This window comes from Erigeron canadensis, chromosome 6, assembly GCF_010389155.1.
Source record: "Erigeron canadensis isolate Cc75 chromosome 6, C_canadensis_v1, whole genome shotgun sequence".
NCBI lineage: Eukaryota > Viridiplantae > Streptophyta > Magnoliopsida > Asterales > Asteraceae > Erigeron > Erigeron canadensis.
Genome location: NC_057766.1, coordinates 22,746,008 through 22,763,877, shown reverse-complemented (window position 1 = coordinate 22,763,877; position 17,870 = coordinate 22,746,008). Strand labels below are relative to the sequence as shown.

Genomic DNA, 17,870 nt, shown 5'->3' with positions numbered 1-17,870 from the left:
AAATTTTGTCCTTAATAAACTAATTTACCACTTTAAATCATTATTTTACTAATTTACATTTTGAATCATTATCTTTAAAAAAAAATTACTATCACATTTAAATCAACTTACACCACTCGATACCGCCATCACCATTAATAGTCAGTGCCATCACCACATGTCTCCATACCACCACATCATCATCATCGTCGTTGTCACCGCATTATGTGGGTATTATGCTAGTTTAACTTAGTCAAATTCTTTTAAAACTTTTCATAAACCAATTTATCAAATAACAACATATATCATATCGGAAAAATGATCCGTACTGCAGACTTTACCTAAGCTTGAGTACTACTACTTTAAAAAAAATTACAAATTAAATCTTTGAAATTTGATAAACATACATAGTCCCCTGAATTTTACATAACCCCCTGCTTTACATAAGATATGTAACATTCGCGAATTTTGACCTATTTGACTATGTTTGACTTTTGTTGACTATGTGATTAATTGTAACATTCGTGGTGTTGGACCCATTGACTTTCGTTAATTATGTATGTAACATTTGCCTTTTCTTTTCGGATTCACCCTTCATGTGTGTAACTCGTGCTACTATAATTCTCTGAGTAATAGTCTAAAAGTGGCGAAAATGAGAAATAGACAGAATAAGACTAATTCATGGGGTAATAGTCTAAAAGTGCTGGATAAAAAAAGAGAGAGAGAGATTAATTACATTTGACCCAACCTTATCCAAACCCCCCACCCAATCCAACTATTTTCTCATCTCATCCCCTCCTTTCATTTTATCTCTCTCTCACACACACATTGAATGCAAGACCCAACATACTCCCTCATTCTCTCTCTAACAAATCATCATCAATAAATGTTATTCAAGCTAGATTAGTCTTAAATTCATCATTATTATCATCATTTAATCATCATACCAAGGATTTGAAGGTCAAAGTCTAAGAAATCCTTCCATCTAGCTCAAATTCGGGTTTGACTCTTTGAAGGTAATTTTGGTAAGTAAAACTCATCTCAAGTTCACCATTTTATATTTATAATCATGTTTCAAGTCTAACCTAAACAACCCTTAGTCGATTTTAGGGTCTACAACTTGATTAAATTGGGTCAAAATCGGATTTGAGGCTGAATTGAAGTTATGGAATGATTTTTAAAGTATGGGTTAGTTTCATACACATTACTGATGTCAAATTATGCTCAAAACATGTCTTGACACTCTTCAAATTAAGGTCTAGGTCAAATTATGGTTTTGTGAGGTCAAAATGGGTCAAGAACGAATATTGAGTTAAAGTGATGTTATGGAACGAAATTATGAAAGGGTTTATGTTTGTTATGTTCAATCATGTTGATTATATGTCGAATTGAGTCTTCAATCTCACAAAAATCGGATTTTAAGTGTCGAATTAGGGTTTGGATGTTCTTAGCAAATTTTGACTTTTTAGTCAAACCATTCTTGCCCATGTTGCTGCCCGCTTTCTTCCTTTATGTCTTTAATTCGTTTTAATCCATTTCAAGTCAATTCCTAACATCCCCCTAATCTCATAGCCATCCAACAAACATAATTTTGGATTCTTATGATCAAACGAGTCTCGAATCATGAACGTATATTAATATGTATGTATGTATGTATGTATAACTATAAGTTGTGAACGTGTGGCAATATCTTACACTTGTAGCCCAATCTTAACTTGTCATGGGCACTCAAGGTGAGTTCCGTAGCTCCCTACTCAATTAAGATTCGGGCTGAAAAGTGTACATTTATGTGTTTAGTTGTTTGATTGCTTGATCGTTTGATTGTGTGGTTGAATGTTTGACTTAAGCTTGGTTTACGCATATAGATGTGATTAGATGATTATTTAAGATAGTTGTACATACATAAAGGTCGATTATGCCTTCAAAGGGTTTGAGATGTGGTGGGAAGGCTGCGGGTGACCCTATATATAAGCATCAATAACTCGTTGAAAGTAGAATCCTCCTAAGTGTATGTACGTAGCGGTTTGGTGTGATTGGTGATTGTTGGGATTGTGTGGTAGTGAACTTATACGCATTGTTTAGTACACTTTTCAGGTAATCAGGTGAACCAAGGACGTGACGCATGATTTCTACTTGCTTTTGACTCAGGCTTGAACTTATGTAAATCAAGGATTCATTTGCCCATTTTGCATTATGCTTAGGATTGATAGCCATCGTTAGACTATTATTTTGTAAACTTTGATGGTGATTTGCTCCTCGTGCATTTTGTATGAATATTTGGCTTATTATGTTGGATTCACCGAATTCACTTATCATTTAGTTGGTCTACATTAATTCCATCGTGTGCTATATAATTTCCGTAATATTTTCGAGCCGTAACTCGAGGTGTTACAAGATAGGTATTACATACTTTACCTAACATTTCTCCATATTATATATGCGCTTTGGGCCAAATCACTATACATAAATGGGTGGTTTGACTAAATCGCATATTATATGATGCGATGTGGTTCAAATTGGAATTTAGGACTTGTTTTATGTTTTATTCCTTTTCTTTTTAAAATCTATTTGGTAGAACCATGGTCTATAAACGATTATATTTCTAGCAAGATTTGATGTTTCTTTATATAAAAAAATATGAAAATCTTGTGAGCTAAAAAACATCACTCATTGAAAGATAAGAGTCCTGCTAAATTTCATGTTATTGTCTAAAAAATTATGTTTCCAAGTATTTTGTAGCAATAACAAAACAGAAATGATAAACATATAAACAAATTACAAACACAAAACTACAAACTGAGTTGTTAAGTGTTGTGGACGAATTAAAATAAGTTATTCTTTCTTCCTTTATCTATATCTATACTCTATGTTAAAGAAAATACCCCTATGTTGAAAGTTACATGGGGGGAAATGTCTAAAATGCCCTCTTATGTAATATTTTCATCTACAAGGCTACAACCTTTTAAAATATTTTCACATACACTATTCTCTTAACATTAATAATTAAATTACACTACCAATCCTTTATTTTTCTAAAATATCTCCATTAACCTTTTAAATCAATTACTTTTATATGAATTATCTACGGCACTCGACGTCGCATCCACCACCAACACTCACCTCCACCACCACACCGTCGCCTTCACGACCACCGCCGCATCGCGCGGGTACAATGCTAGTTTCTTTCAAATGAAATGTATGCATCTTTTTCATTTAATACCAACCAACTATCTAATAATGTGAAAGTGACAATTGTAAAAGATAACCAAGATAATTAAAGAACTAAAAAATGAGTACGACAAATATAACAACTCTTTTTAGTTTTATTTCAAGTAAAGAAAGTATATTATGGTTAACGATTTTTAACTCAGGTACTTTAGAAGTTCAAAATCAACAACATAAAAGGATAATGATAATCATAGAATTAATTTTGATATACAATAAGCGTTTGGGGTGAGTACGGTTCGGTTTAGGTCGGTTTTTGATTAAAACCAAAAACCGCACCACTATAATTCGGTTTTTAAAAGTTAAAACCATTGGGTTTTGGTCTTTTCGGCTTGGGTCTATTTCGGTTCGATTTTTGGTTTTAGTCGGCTTTTAACCACTTTGTGGTTTGGGTCAAATTGAGCTTGAAAAGTTTATAAGTTTATACTCTATAATTACACCATAATTAGTTTCTACAAGTTTTCAAAACAATATTAGTAACAATAACACTACAACAATGAAAACAAATCCATAAAAGTAATTTGTATAAACTTCAAACAAATTTTATATATAACTATATATATGTTTTACGCGTTGTTTAATTATACAACTATTAAAGCAAATTAATATAGTTGTATATTTTCACTTAAAACATATAAATGGTATTATTATATACACCTAAAAGTGCAAATATATTAACATATTTACCAATAATTAATAATAAAATGATATAAATACAAAATAAAGTAAACAATATATATTTTTGGTTTGGTTCGATTTTTATGGTTCGATTTTTCATTAGAAACCAAAACCAAACCATAACTTTCGGTTTTTAGGAAACCAAAACCAATGGTTTTTGGTTTTTTGGGTTTTCCAGTTTTCATGGTTTTTTCGGTTTTCGGTTCGGCTTTTGCTCACCCCTAAAAGTGTTACGCGAAAACACGCAGGTACGAAGCCCAGGACTTGATACCAAATGATGAAACTCGGTTTCCTGAAGTATATGTTAAAGCCATCGAAACAATTTGGTTTTATAATCGGACTATCAAACTCGAGTTTAACACAATGGGCTTATTTAGCTCTCACTCCAATCAACTTAGGGAAGTCAAGTAGCCATTCATACCTCAAACACTATCATTTCTAGAAGTGTTACATGTTACATGGGTTTAATAAACCCAGGTTTAGGAAACTAAAGATTTCAAATTTTGCAAACCCGGGTTTTAAATAGGTCACCATTTTTGTATTTTTTGGTTACACACTATTTGGAAGAAGAAAAGAAAAGAAAGTATTTGGAAAAAATCACAATTTAAAACAAAAAAATCAAAAACCCAATGGTTTTAACTTTTAAAAACCGATGAAACATGAGTTCGGTTTTTGGTATAACTGTGCACTAAATACGTATAATTGTTGTAAATGGCAAATTATTGTTGTGAATATATCATTTCCCTTAAACTAAACGCAATAAGATAAAAAGAAAAATAAGAAAACTGGCCTATACACGATCTACATTTTATGTTTACTATATACGTTCCCAAACTGAGAATAGCATATTGAAGATTTGCATTGATTAATTTGATTGGTTTGTAAAGGTATAACAAATTAATATCTTGAATTTTCAACATGTAAGCACTTTGCCTGAATGACTTGTAACACACATCCATGTGTTTAGTATGCAGAAAGATGATGATGTTCTGATGTATTATTTTAAATACGAAAAAGGAGAACTCCATATGAAGTAATGAAGTATGAACCAGACACCCATATGAATTGTTAATTGCTTAGTTGAAACCATAGTCACATATTTCGCGGTTCGTTCCGGTGCAAGTTCACAACTCTTGGGGTCCATCCTTTGAATTTTCCATCCATTTAATATATTTGTTTGAAAATTGAAATATTTAATTACCAATTAAATCAAAATCACTGAAGTACTGAACCCAAGCACAATTCACTGAACCCAATTCTTCCAAAATACGAATATTTCCTGTCCAAATTTGATGGCCACACCCATTTAGGGTCGCCGAAACACCCTCTACCCGTTCGGTGTTTTTTGTCCTCAGTTCGCGAATCGTATCGCCGAACCAAAAACGGAATCTGTGGGGTGTTTAGCAAATCATGTAACTATGGTTGAAACTATGCCTACGCAATTAACAAGATGGAAGCTAATAGGAATTGTACCGTGTAACAAATTTAACACCTATTCCAATATTTGCATAAGCATGCATCATTTGACATATATTTCCATATGTACACTAATTCTGCCCTATGCAAAGCATGAATTCTACAAGTATGCACCACAAAAGGGGTAAACGGAGAGGCTACCTGGGGAAATTAAAGCCTTTGGCTCTGATATACATGGGCTTACCCGTAACTTCCACGCTTACCCAGTAAGTCTTAAACCCCGGTTTCTTTTGAGAACTTCAGGATGGCTAACCACTAGGCCACCTTATACATGGTTCCTGTACGCACTAAATCTGTATAATTAACCACATTATATTGAAATAAAGAGCCAATGTTGATGGATGAAACAATCTAATAAATGACACAAAAAAAAAAAGATGTTCGCCAAATAAATGATTGTCAACACACTTACCTTTGATTGGATTGTGCTTTATCTCATTTGAAGTACAAGGGGAATGTGTTAGATGGGGATGAAAGTCATCCAAAGTCCGTTCGAATACACAAACTTCCTTCTGGATGGATTCATTCACGTACTTAGATTCATATGGCTATAGCATTTCTTTGTAACCTTAATTCATGCATCATTTATTTTTAAAATTTTTTAACCAATGCACGAATAGTGTTTGTGGGTTACTTAAGTACTTAACCCAGACCAATTCTAGTAAGACCCGTTTCAGACGGTTCCCACTTTGACATCTGACCCAATCTGCCCTCCCAGCCCATCTTGCTACCTCTGATTGATAGCAACATGGTTGACTCTAAAGGGAAAAGTAAGTGAGAGAAAAAATAAAGGGTAAGGATATAGATAAACCCATCAGTAAATTAACCATAGGACACCCACTGAACCTACTTTATGAAACTATATATCTATACAACGAGATGCATACAGCAAAAGGTAATACAAGGAGGAAAATTGACCAAACTATAAGCAGTACCTCTTAAAAGAACTAACAAATAAATCAAATCTTTGGCTTTTCTAAGTAATCTAATAGAAAATTATATTTTCATTTAGACTTGAAAAAATACGGGTTTGCTAATAATACCTTAATGAAGAACACCTCCTTAGTGATTTCCACCCCCCTGCCCTGATTGAGCCCCTGACTGCTTCTGATGCATTTGGAGCAAAAGATTTGTAGCAAACTGCAGTGTAGTTTGATAGCGCTCATTCTTGTTAGCATCAAAATCAGACGGTTGCTGATTCGTTGCATATAATGCTGACTGACGCTGCTGCATCTCGGGGAGCTGCATACCTGAGTTCCCAGGTCCAACTGGCTCCAAACTTTGTGGCTGGTAATTATTGCCACCATAAAGATTATTTCCAGTATGTAAAACTGAGCCAGCATCTGGTTTTTGTTCTAATCCATATCTAGAATGCGGGTCCTGCGAAAAATTGGGTAAACTTTGTTGGACTGACTGCATGGGACCTGTATAATAACCACTTTGTGGATTTTGAGATGTTGAAGTTGTCACAGATGGCAACACCTCATGTTGGGGCATATTAAAAGAATAGTTTTGTATCGGAGGGAAGGTTACGCTAGAGCTCAGTTGGGAGTCATTTAGCTTGTGTGACTGATAATCCTGATGTTGCGGTTGAACTTGTGTTTGACCATGAAATATATTTTCAGATTGTTGTATCACATGCCCACCCAAGTTCGATGGTCCGGGTTCATATTCCCAAGCCTTAATTGGTCTCTCATTAGGTGCCACAGATGTCAATACAGTCCCCATCACAGGTGCCCCACCTGATGCACCTGATGGTTGCTGGCCACTAAGCTTTCCCTTGGCCAGAGAAGCGAGCGTTGCAATAAGTTCAGGTGTTAAAGAAAGCCCGGTTTGAGGGGTAGATGTAGAGATAGCTGGAGGAGGGGGAGGGGAAGCCAAGGGATTCAAAGTTGGAGGACCTGTTGATTTTGACTTTGAGTCATCATGTGGGGCCTCACTATAATAGCTTTGTAGAACCTTTTCCCCACTAGGCATTATATTATACGAATTTTGAGAAGAAACCTGCTGCTTATCAAAAAATTGAGGCTGGGTTAATAACGGGCCAACTGATGTGCTAGCAGAGGTATTTTGAGGGAACTTCAGAACAACTCCATACAGACGCTCGGGACCAGAAACATTCAAAACATTTGACAAGAACTCAGAAGGTGGGACCAAGAACAAGGTGGTTCCATCATCAAATTTGGCAACCCCGGCACGGTTTCTGTCACCTAAGTAACGTACGAATTCTGTATATGAAGCAAAATCTTCTTCACTATCAGGCAAGAAGAAAACAATATCAAAACCAACAGCATCAGTATAGTGCTTGGCCAGCACATCCAATCCTGTTCTAGCTGAGCAATTAACAACTTCTGGGCTGAAGGGTCAAAATCACAAATGGTAAGATGTTAAAGGGATACACACATAATGCAATAATCCTAACCAACTAAAAACTAGCTAAATAGGAACAAGTCGTACAGGTTGAAAGTGGCCCAAGTCTATTACTCAATGCACAAAATATCATTAATTGTTTTATTCAAATATTTACATTATTATTGTAAAATTAATGCATCAATCATTGATAATATAAGTAAAAAGTTAACAAGCGGGTCAAATTAAAAAAACGGGTCAATCATGCCTGGCCCTGCTTGAACCCAATCATTTTCCCCCATTATCCAACCCACCTATCTTGCCACAGCCATTCAACACAGTAACTTGGTAAATTTACTCAACTATATTTAATATATGAAAAATTCACATACATATCATATCCAATCCAGTCTCTGATAGGAACACAACGAGCATGGCAGACAGTAGTTCCACCCTTAGCAATAACACCTCGCCAGATATAGTCAGAACTGGGCTGACCTATGTCAGTATCTTGGGTTGGGAATCTCGCGTCTAAACGGCCAATACCTTTAAGCTGTGCGATGTCACGGTAAGAAGGATCAGGGCCCAACAACCCCTTATCATTCATATCCCTTAAGGGTATGTTAGTATCCCTTCTCAACCTTTTCGGCTCTCTGTGCAATTGGCTTGCATCAAAAACGTCCCATCTACCAGGAGAAGGCCTGGCCAGTGGATTTACACTCGCTGATGAAGAAGAAGACCTCCCAGGGGTCGTGGAAGACCTCCAGTTTGGAGCACCCATGGGGTTGATAGAATCAAAGCTATCTGAAGGAGCAAAATGTCTGATAGGAATGTCAGGTCCTCCTAAACCATAAGGTAGTGCAGATCCATGCAAATTATTTGGAATTACAGGGTGACCATATGCATCCAATTGCGATTTCGGGGTTGGGAGTTCATTAAAGATTGCATGAGGCTGCAACCCTTTCAATCCAGGATGGAATCCAGATATATCTTTGTTTGGTGCATGCTCGTTGGATGCAAACATAATTGAAATCCTGGGATCATTGAAAAGACGGCCTTGGAGGCCATCCTTGGCAAGTTGTGCCTCTTCCACACTTCTAAACTCAACAAGTGAATATTGTTCTGAAGGAAAACTGCTGATATTGTCAATCTCACCGAATAAAATCATGGCGTTGTGCAACATCTGCTCGTCGATATGAACAACAGGAGGATATGATATAACCAGAACATTACTTGGTTGTTCAACATTTCCTTTTCGACCCTCTAAGGGCAAGATGTTCTGTAAATAGACCACAAAGAAAAATTAGAACATTGCCAGTATTGCTTCGGGGACATAGCTAGAGCTGCAATTTTAACCTATCAAAGGGTCTGTGTTTTATTGCACACCAATCAAATAAGAAGCAATGGCTAAAAGGGGAACATGACAACTGGTTCAAACAAGTCGGACTAGTTAAAAGCTGGCCAAAGATGTTTGACCCACTTATTTGTGAGCCTTTCCCATTTCAACCCGGGCCCATTTTGACCAGCTACCCAGACCGGTCATCATGCCACCTCTAGGCATAATAATGTTCTGCAAGACTTGCTACAAGTTAATCAAATGTGTAGTAGTTAATCTAGTTTTCTAAATCAAGACACTAAAGTAAGAGATTATCTATTAAACATCACATGGACACTATGAAAACAATATGTAGTTTTGTACACACTAAGCAGAAAGAATCTATCTGGAATAACCCAAAAAGGCATCACTGGAACTCGTTTATAACCTGTTTTCTTTTGCGTCCATGATACGAAGGATCAGAGAAGTTATTAACAGCATCTGGTAACCAAGGTGAATCAAGTGGGACCATATATCTGGAATTTAACCCTTCCTTTGCATCACGAATGTCAGGACCCTGCTCCTGTATATTATAAGGCAGTAAAACAGTACAACTTTATAATATGCTGTGTAGGTACTTAAACTCATAACTATTATTAATTAATAATTTCGGAACGGATTATAATTAAATATTAATGGCTTACTCTTTTCGAGTGGGATCTTAAATAATCCACACGAAGCATACTTCCACCTCTATGCTTGCCATGCATCATTTTTAGGGCTTTGGATGCATCCTCTAATCTGGCATAATCAATGTAAGCTGTGTTCTTATCCCTGAGAAATTTGTAATCCTCTATTTTACCAAATTTAGAAAATTCTTGTTCCAGATCTTCTTTAGATGTGGAAATGCTGATGCCACTAACCCACAGACTCTTGCAAGGTTTAGCCTGCCAAATAAAAAGGAGTAGACTGAGACCTAATTACACACAAACAGGTAAACCTAGATAGCTTTGATAAACTGAATATTATCCTTTTAGTCTTTTACAGAAATATGATAATAACCATTAGAAACAAAGGTTTGTTCATGCATTCAAGAATATGATATTCTTTACAAGTGTACAAGTAATGATCAATGACACAATTCACCAGCAAAAGATTTTGTGAACTGCACATAAATAAAAAGTATCCATTGTGTTGTCTTTCAAAATTACACCAATTTAATTTAACGTATGCACATAAATAAAACCTAAATGGATGTAGAAGACATTGAGTAATTGAACTCACATTTTCACAACAGCGTTTAGAGACAAAAGTAAGAGCAAGTGGTGCAAGACTAAATTTAGCAAAATTACATTGAGGTTAAAATGTAAAACATTTAACTCATCAAAAATGAAAGACATCGCGAGTTCTAGACCAAGCAATTTTAAAGCAAGATATATGTACAAGTTATTAACTGCGTATAGTATACGAATAACATCAAGTAAATTACATCAAAGATTTGCAGGTGGCCAAACATTTCCTTTCCTCAAAAAAAAAAAAAAAAAACTATACATAATTTTGTCATAAAAGGAGTAAATTCAAACTTAAAGAACCCCCAAACAGTTTGAAGAAGCACAATAAAAACTTGATTTAAAACTAAACAAAATAACCGAGTGAGTTAAATAAAAACCAATACAATAATTGCAACAATATCAATCTTACATATAACAGCTATCATCCAACATAGGCAGGGTTTGTACTAACAGATTTTACATATATAAAAATATCTTAATATGGTAAATTCCATGCCATCTAAATACAGATTACAGTGGAACCCTGAATGCACCAATAAGGCAACAAGAAGAGACTTCTATTAGGATTTGTCTGTGTCAGGCTAGAGATCATGAGTTATTTGTGAAGTAAGCGGCAAGCATAGTGAATGGAATACCAACGGTGTTGTAACATTAGATTTACAGGACCGAGTAATCACCACACTCACTACAGAGTCAGTGATCACTCGAGTACTACCTAATCGACCCAGAAAATCAGTTTGGGCATACAGGATCAAACTTGGTCATCAAGTTTGAAGTGTTTGAACAATTCTGTTAATGGTTCTAAACATATCTCTATGGTCCTATGAACATGTCATACATATAATATCGAAACTATTGTATAAAATTCCATCCAAGTGCTCGCGGCAGATTACTCACTAGTTAGTGTTTAAAATTCAAATCCGGGTACTCCATGAATACCCCCTATAGACCAATTACTCGCTACAAGATAACCAAAAACTCGAGTACCACCTTGCAACTTTTACAACCACGAATACCAAAGACATTATCTGAGATTAGAAATGGACAAAATGAACTTACTCAGGTTCCAAAATACAAGGTCCAAATATGCCGGATTCCTTTATCAGCCTACCACAGCTAATTAAGCATGACTACAATGTTAAAGTCTCTGAATTTGTCAACAAATAAGACAAATGACCTAGACATAAAACTAAACAATAACATTCAGAACATGTTTATAGGAAGAATGGTAAAATATACCACAGGAATCTCTACCGAGTACAAAAAATTGGAAAATCGTCTAGTTTTGAATGATGTTTTAGAGGAACAGTTGGTTCATCTGGCCTTTGATAGTCTGTTCTGTAGGAGAAAAGGGTCCACTTTCTGTCCATCTTTAACCTTCAGTGTCCAACTTTATGTTTCAGATATTGATTTTTTTTTATCAATGTTACAAACGGTAACTTAAGTTTATTTACAATAGTCAGTTAAAAACCATCTTTATAAATGTTGCGACCTTCATAAAAATGTATACAACAAAAAGAAGTCCTATTGTAAATCAAAATGGAGTTAAAAAATCAATTTCAACTAGAAGTGTAGTCATATTAAGTCGCAATTCAATGGAACTTGAACCCACTTACAACAAAAGGCAGAAATTTTATTGTTACACATTGGCCGCTGCTTTATCACTTTACAACATTCGTATAGCAGATTATAATGTAATTTCAAGATAATGAAAAAGTTCCACCAATTCTACTTGTTAACTTTAAAATATATTCATAATCTAAGCTGCCTGCTGATTTTTGAAAAACAGGTAGTGGTGACCTGGTAATATTGTTGTTAATAAAGCAATTAGTCCCACCCAGTACATCACAAACAAGATGCACCAGCTAAAAGGAGAATTGCATGAAGACATTCAGGATTATAACTATATATGTTAAATGAAATGCTTGCTTCTAGTTTAAGTGGACAGATAAAAGTTCAAGTTATTACTACACAAAGTGACTAAATACATGTCCCATGAGTACAGTAACACTAAGGGCCTGAGAAGAGATATGTACTTCAAAATTGAGACAGCTGGAATGACAAAATCAACCCACCTAGGGAGAGAGATCAACTAACAATTTTCAATCTCTTACATTATTCAGATCCTAGTCCATCTGGTAGAAGGTTGTATTTAATATTACAAATTACTAATGCCCGTTCTGATTGTCTGTCGGATTAGTACAATAGGACAGTCACCTAGATTACGTCTGCTTGTATAACAATGTTGAGTCGTTATTAGGTTAAAAGCATCTGGGTATAAAAGAATTCAAATTTAGCGTTAGACTTTTATGGTTTGGACTAAACTATATTGTGCAGCTGGCTAACAAGTGCCAGGTTACATTTGTTATTCATATTTACAAGGGAGGGCTTAGATATTGGTTGTCAATCAAATTCTGGGAGAAACTCAAAAACCTAAAAGCATCCTACTAAACAGTTGTAACAACGGACTCGGGAGAACAATGCAATCGATCAAATCAGCTAACTTGAATAGAGATCAGAGTACAAGATTAGAGTCGACAAATTACTAAAGCTCATGCGAAATAGAGTTACAAAGTGTTTGGAGAAGTGGAAGCTGCCCATCAGGATTTTGTTTACTAATTAGTTTCTGCACTTATGTTTTGTTATGTATTGTCTAGCCGTTCTATTGTTTGCGTCTAGATAGGTTGGCTGTTATGTAAAGTGGCCTGTCGCTTACTCGCTTTGCATTTTTAATTTGGTTTTTTGCACATTGTGCATTATTTGTTATTGTCGTACTAACACACAGTTATTACACCAGAACTTTATTCTGTTGGTACATATAAAGCTAACCAGGGTAAAATCCATTTTACCCAAAACAAAGTAATATGAGCAAGTGATAATTCATAATTAAAAGTTTTATTTGAATACCCGTCCTTTATAAACATTTAATTCAGATACAGCAAAATATGTGTGACTTAACACTAACCAACTCTTTGGTTGATCCTCTAACAATGCTAAGAAACGGAGCCTTATTTGTAAATTTGTATCGACTATTTGACTTCAAGAAGAATGTAGGAGGTTGGCACATACGCTTTTGTGTAGCTTATAAAAGCCCCTTTTTGGCTTTAGTTGCGGATTTTAGGTAAAGTTTACAGTGTTATATACTTCATTTACGTGATACGTAGGTTTGCAACATTAACCTAAAGTTTTGTGGGCTATAATTCAGATAACAGAGATACTTTCAGTTGAAAATATGCATCCATTTGCATTGAAAATCTTTATTATTTGTTAAAAAACCAATCCTTTTGCATGGTAGAGCACTAGAGCCGTATTAATTACAGTGACTTACTTCTTTGCATTCATCCGTATTCAAAATGAGTGAACGGTTGTTATTACGGTGGAAAGTTTTAATAATGTAATCAAAATCATTCTTCCTTCAAACGCTCGATATCTATATCCCTGCAAATCGTTTGTGCTAGTTTGAAGATTTAGTGACAAAATTTAGATAATTAACATCAACTCTTTAGTGTAGTTTATTAATTAGAGCTCTTTTGGGCTTTAGTCACGGATTTCATCAATAACAATTGGTGACATACTCCCCCTAAGTGACGTTTAGGTTTGTAAACTAAATTTTATGGGCCTTAATAAACCTTGGATGTATATAGAATCGCTTTGCTTTGGCAGAACCAATTTGAAGATAGCCGGCTATGACTTTGCACTTATTAAGACTTGTAACATAATCAAATTTTTAGGTTGCTTGTTTCCTTCATCTTATCATCTATGCTGACATTAAATGAGCCAAAACCGAGTGCTAATTATCTATATCAATTCAACATTTCTTTTCAAAAGTAATGACCAAACGTTATCAGCAGTCAGGGAATGAACGCAATTCCAGTACTTCTTTGGCTAATTTTCCTGATTTACTTGGTATTCCATGTAGGCGTCGAATCAAGTTATTTTTACCAGATCCTATATTTCGCATTATAACTTCAGCTAGATTTTCCGCCAAGTTCTGGAAACCTAGACAAATGAAATCATGATTCTCCAAATACTAGTAGCAGATGGTATAGTTTTTTCTAGGCGGTTTGTTGATCAGGCACTTTGTTACCTATTCTCGAGCAATAGTATTTGACAAATTCTTAGCTTATACATTTAAGCATTCAAAATTTACTTTGTGTCTACTATAAGAGTATTGTCCCGTGTGTTAATAATTACCATAGAACGATTTTGGACCGGTATTAAAGAACCTAGGCTGTTCGTTTTATGGAATTATAATGCATCAAAATGAAGTTTTTTAGTGTTCTCACGCTGTTCTCATTTTAAGGGCGTTCTCACTCGATCGGAACACTATATATATGTGTGTGTGTGTGTGTGTATATTAACAAAAAGCTTAAATACATAACAAATAAATAATAATAATGTATAACATTCCACTAATTTATAAAAGAAAGGAAAGGGAAAACCTAATGATGAAAATGTAGAGGCAAAATATATAGAGAGAATATATATATTTAAAAAAAATTATATATATACAAACCGGTTTAGCAAAATCAATTTTAAGAGATCCGCCACGTAAAGCGAAACCTTGAAGGGAATCCAAGGCTTTAACGGCATCTTCGGGGGTTTTCATATTAACAAAAGCATAGCTGCGGGAAGGATAACAAGTAATTGAATCAACGGGACCACCATGTTTTGAGAATAAATCATGTAAATCTGAATCTGTTACATCTGCTGACAAATTCCCAACCCATAGATTATTTGATGCTGCTGCTGTTGCTGATGTCGTTGATGATTTCAATTGGTTTGGTGGTTTTAGTGGTGGTCTCATTTGTTTTGGTTTTTCTGTCAGGATCTTTTTTCAGAGGGGAAAGGGATGGAGTCGATGAGACACAGAGAGTTTATATAAAAATAAAATATATAAAAAAGTATATATAGTTTAAAATAAAATAAAGAGTAAATTACAATTTTCGTCCCTGAAGTTGGCACATTTTTCACTTTTCGTTCTATAGTGAAAAAATTACAATTTTGACTTTAAAGTTGGCAGATTTTTTTCAATCATCGTCCCTCGTCAAACGTCGTTAAGTTTTAGCCGTTAAGTCGGACACGTGCAACACACGTGAGGGACTGAAACTGCAAAAAATGACAAGTTCAGGGACGAAAACTGAAATTTACTTTTCTGTTGTCATCATCTTCTTATTCGGCTGACTTTCGTCGGAAAACTTAAAATGCCGATATCTCACTCATTTCTTCGAATTAGACCACGAAACCACCACCAAACTTCTCAAAATTAATTTTCGCACGAATCCTAACCAAAAGATTTCAGATTCAACACTTGCTGGAAAACTCAAAATACCAATAACATGGATTTTGAGCAATATTTCTGTACGATTTAGCTTGTTCCAAGAATGCAATATTTCTGTTTTCGCAAATAAGTCCATGTTAGATTAGGTGTACGTGCTCCTCACTAAGACATCAATGGTGTGCCTCATTTATTATTCTATAAGCTCTGCACCAAAAAGAAAAGTACAAAATGGGGAGAGACCTTCATGTGGGTTCGGTTTTTGTCAATGAGGCAAAGACATAATATCGAAAAATTAGAAATATATATAAAGAGGAAGCAAAGAGGGACGAAAAGACCAAGAGGCCTGACAAGCCCCTGCAAGTCAAATATTTTAAATCAAAAATTTTGATCATCATCACCTGATTCTTAGTTTATGTAATAGAAGTTCAAAGCAATTTACAGTTCGTCATTTGGTTGATTATAGCTCTTGTTCTATATTTTGTATAGAAACTTTAAATCCGTTGTTCGTGAAATCCTTACGTTGAAATCTCATTCTGAAAGTTGTTACAAGTTTACTATTTATTCATCCAGTATTGTGTTAAGTTTCATAGCGATTCGTTAGTTTTCATTTTTGGCGATTTAGTTAGATGTTAGTTTCATCATAAGGTTTTCGATATAGTTTATTGGTCAATCGTTAAGGTTATTAAGTTGTTACAATAGTTAGATTAGTAGAGTAAGGTACAAAGAATTCGGGTGTGACAACCGATTCATTGGATCTCGTTTCGGTTATAAGTTATTCGCACTCAAAGTTGCCAGTTCGTACAAGTTCCATGCTAGTTCGTTGATTTTTTTGGTCAACTAGATCTTGGTTACAATTTCATTTACGATGCTTTTCATTTACATTTCATGAAATATCGGCATTTTAAGATTTTTTTTCTTCTTGTTTTAGGATTCGTGCGGAAATTAATTTTGAGAAGTTTGGTGGTAGTTTCGTGGTCTAATTCGAAGAAACGAGTGAGATATCGGCATTTTAAGTTTTTTCAGCGAATTTTCCGACGAAAGTCAGCCGGAGAAGATGAAGACGATGACAACAGAAAAGTAAATTTCAGTTTTCGTCCTTGAACTTGTCAATTTTTGCAGTTTTAGTCCCTCACGTGTGTTGCACGTTTCCGACTTAACGGCTGAAACTTAACGATGTTTGGCAAGGGACGATGATTGAAAAAATCTGCCAAATTTAAGGTCAAAATTGTAATTTATTCACTTAAGGGAGGAAAAGTGAAAAACATACCAACTTCAGGAACGAAAAGTGTAATTTACTCTAAAATAAAATAAAAGCGATGGAGTCGATGCACATATAATGATGATTAAAGAAATGAAAAATGATTAATATCTCTAACTTTTTTTTAAAAATTTTAACAATCTTATTGTAATATTTTAACTAGATTTTATACCTGTGTTTAACACTGAACACGAGGTTTATGATATTATCAATATTAGATTCTCATACATTTAAGTTATAAAAACTTATAATTTTAAAAATATATTGTTCTAAGTATTATATCTTGTAAGTTGTAGTTAGGGATGACATCCGCGGGTAACGGATGCGGATATCCTTTTACCATTACCATCCATGCGGGGGTTTTTTTATCCGTCAATTCGCGGATATCCGCAAACGGATTAAATAATAAATCCATGTCCATTATCCGCGGGTATACAAGCTTGCAGATAAATCCACGGTTTTCATTATAAATCTAATAGTAACCATGCATCACAGTAAAAGAAATGCATACCAAATGAAGAACAACCGTTCACATGCCATTAATAAAAACATGAAAAAAAAGCAATAAATCTTCAAGGGAAATAGTTGATTGAACATTGGATCTTTATTTAAAACAAAATTAACTCAATAAAATTGCTAACGTTCCAACTTCCAAGTAGCACTTGAATTGATCTCTTTAGCCACTAAGATCAACGACATCCTGTCAACAAAAGCATTATTATCAAGCTGCTTTAATTATATCAGTTTATCACATGGTTATTCAAATACCTTTTCATCATCTTCTAACTCTTCAAAAAAAAGTACAACACTCTGCATGTCCAGTTGAACAAGATCCTGCAACATTAAAAGTATATATGTATATATATATATATATAAAGATTAACAACGATTGTACTTGTATGACAATATGAATACACATTGGTGGAATAAACTAAACCTTTGATTTCAGCCCATAACCAATCTTGTGCACACATCAACGCCTCTAATGTGTCGGGGTGGAGTCGGCTACGATGTGGA

At 34.8% G+C, this 17,870-nt stretch overlaps 1 protein-coding gene across 4 annotated transcripts; it reads right to left on the bottom strand.

The window, feature by feature from the left end:
* Positions 1-5,340: 5,340 nt before the first annotated feature.
* On the bottom strand, positions 5,341-15,179 carry LOC122604032 (flowering time control protein FPA-like). 4 transcript variants are annotated; one of them, XM_043776923.1, is made up of 7 exons: positions 14,831-15,179; positions 9,727-9,969; positions 9,471-9,605; positions 8,100-8,986; positions 6,841-7,714; positions 5,771-6,738; positions 5,341-5,651 (listed from the first exon to the last, which is right to left on the bottom strand). In XM_043776923.1, the coding sequence occupies exons 1-6, from the start codon at positions 15,119-15,121 to the stop codon at positions 6,421-6,423; spliced, it is 2,748 nt and encodes a 915-aa protein (XP_043632858.1). In that variant the 5' UTR covers positions 15,122-15,179; the 3' UTR covers positions 5,341-5,651; positions 5,771-6,420. The 4 variants fall into 4 exon arrangements, with proteins under 4 accessions (XP_043632858.1, XP_043632857.1, XP_043632856.1 ...); XM_043776922.1 differs by having other exon boundaries at positions 6,402-7,714; XM_043776921.1 differs by having other exon boundaries at positions 5,341-5,645; positions 6,402-7,714.
* Positions 15,180-17,870: the final 2,691 nt, after the last annotated feature.

Bases quoted from the DNA above. Each gene is read 5' to 3' on its own strand.
- LOC122604032 (XM_043776922.1), bottom strand. From the start codon at position 15,121: ATGAGACCACCACTAAAACCACCAAACCAATTGAAATCATCAACGACA. The intron at 9,606-9,726 runs GTAAGCCATTAA...TATAATATACAG, and splicing joins TAAGATCCCACTCGAAAAGA to GAGCAGGGTCCTGACATTCG. The intron at 8,987-9,470 runs GTTATAAACGAG...GTCTATTTACAG, and splicing joins ATGGACGCAAAAGAAAACAG to AACATCTTGCCCTTAGAGGG.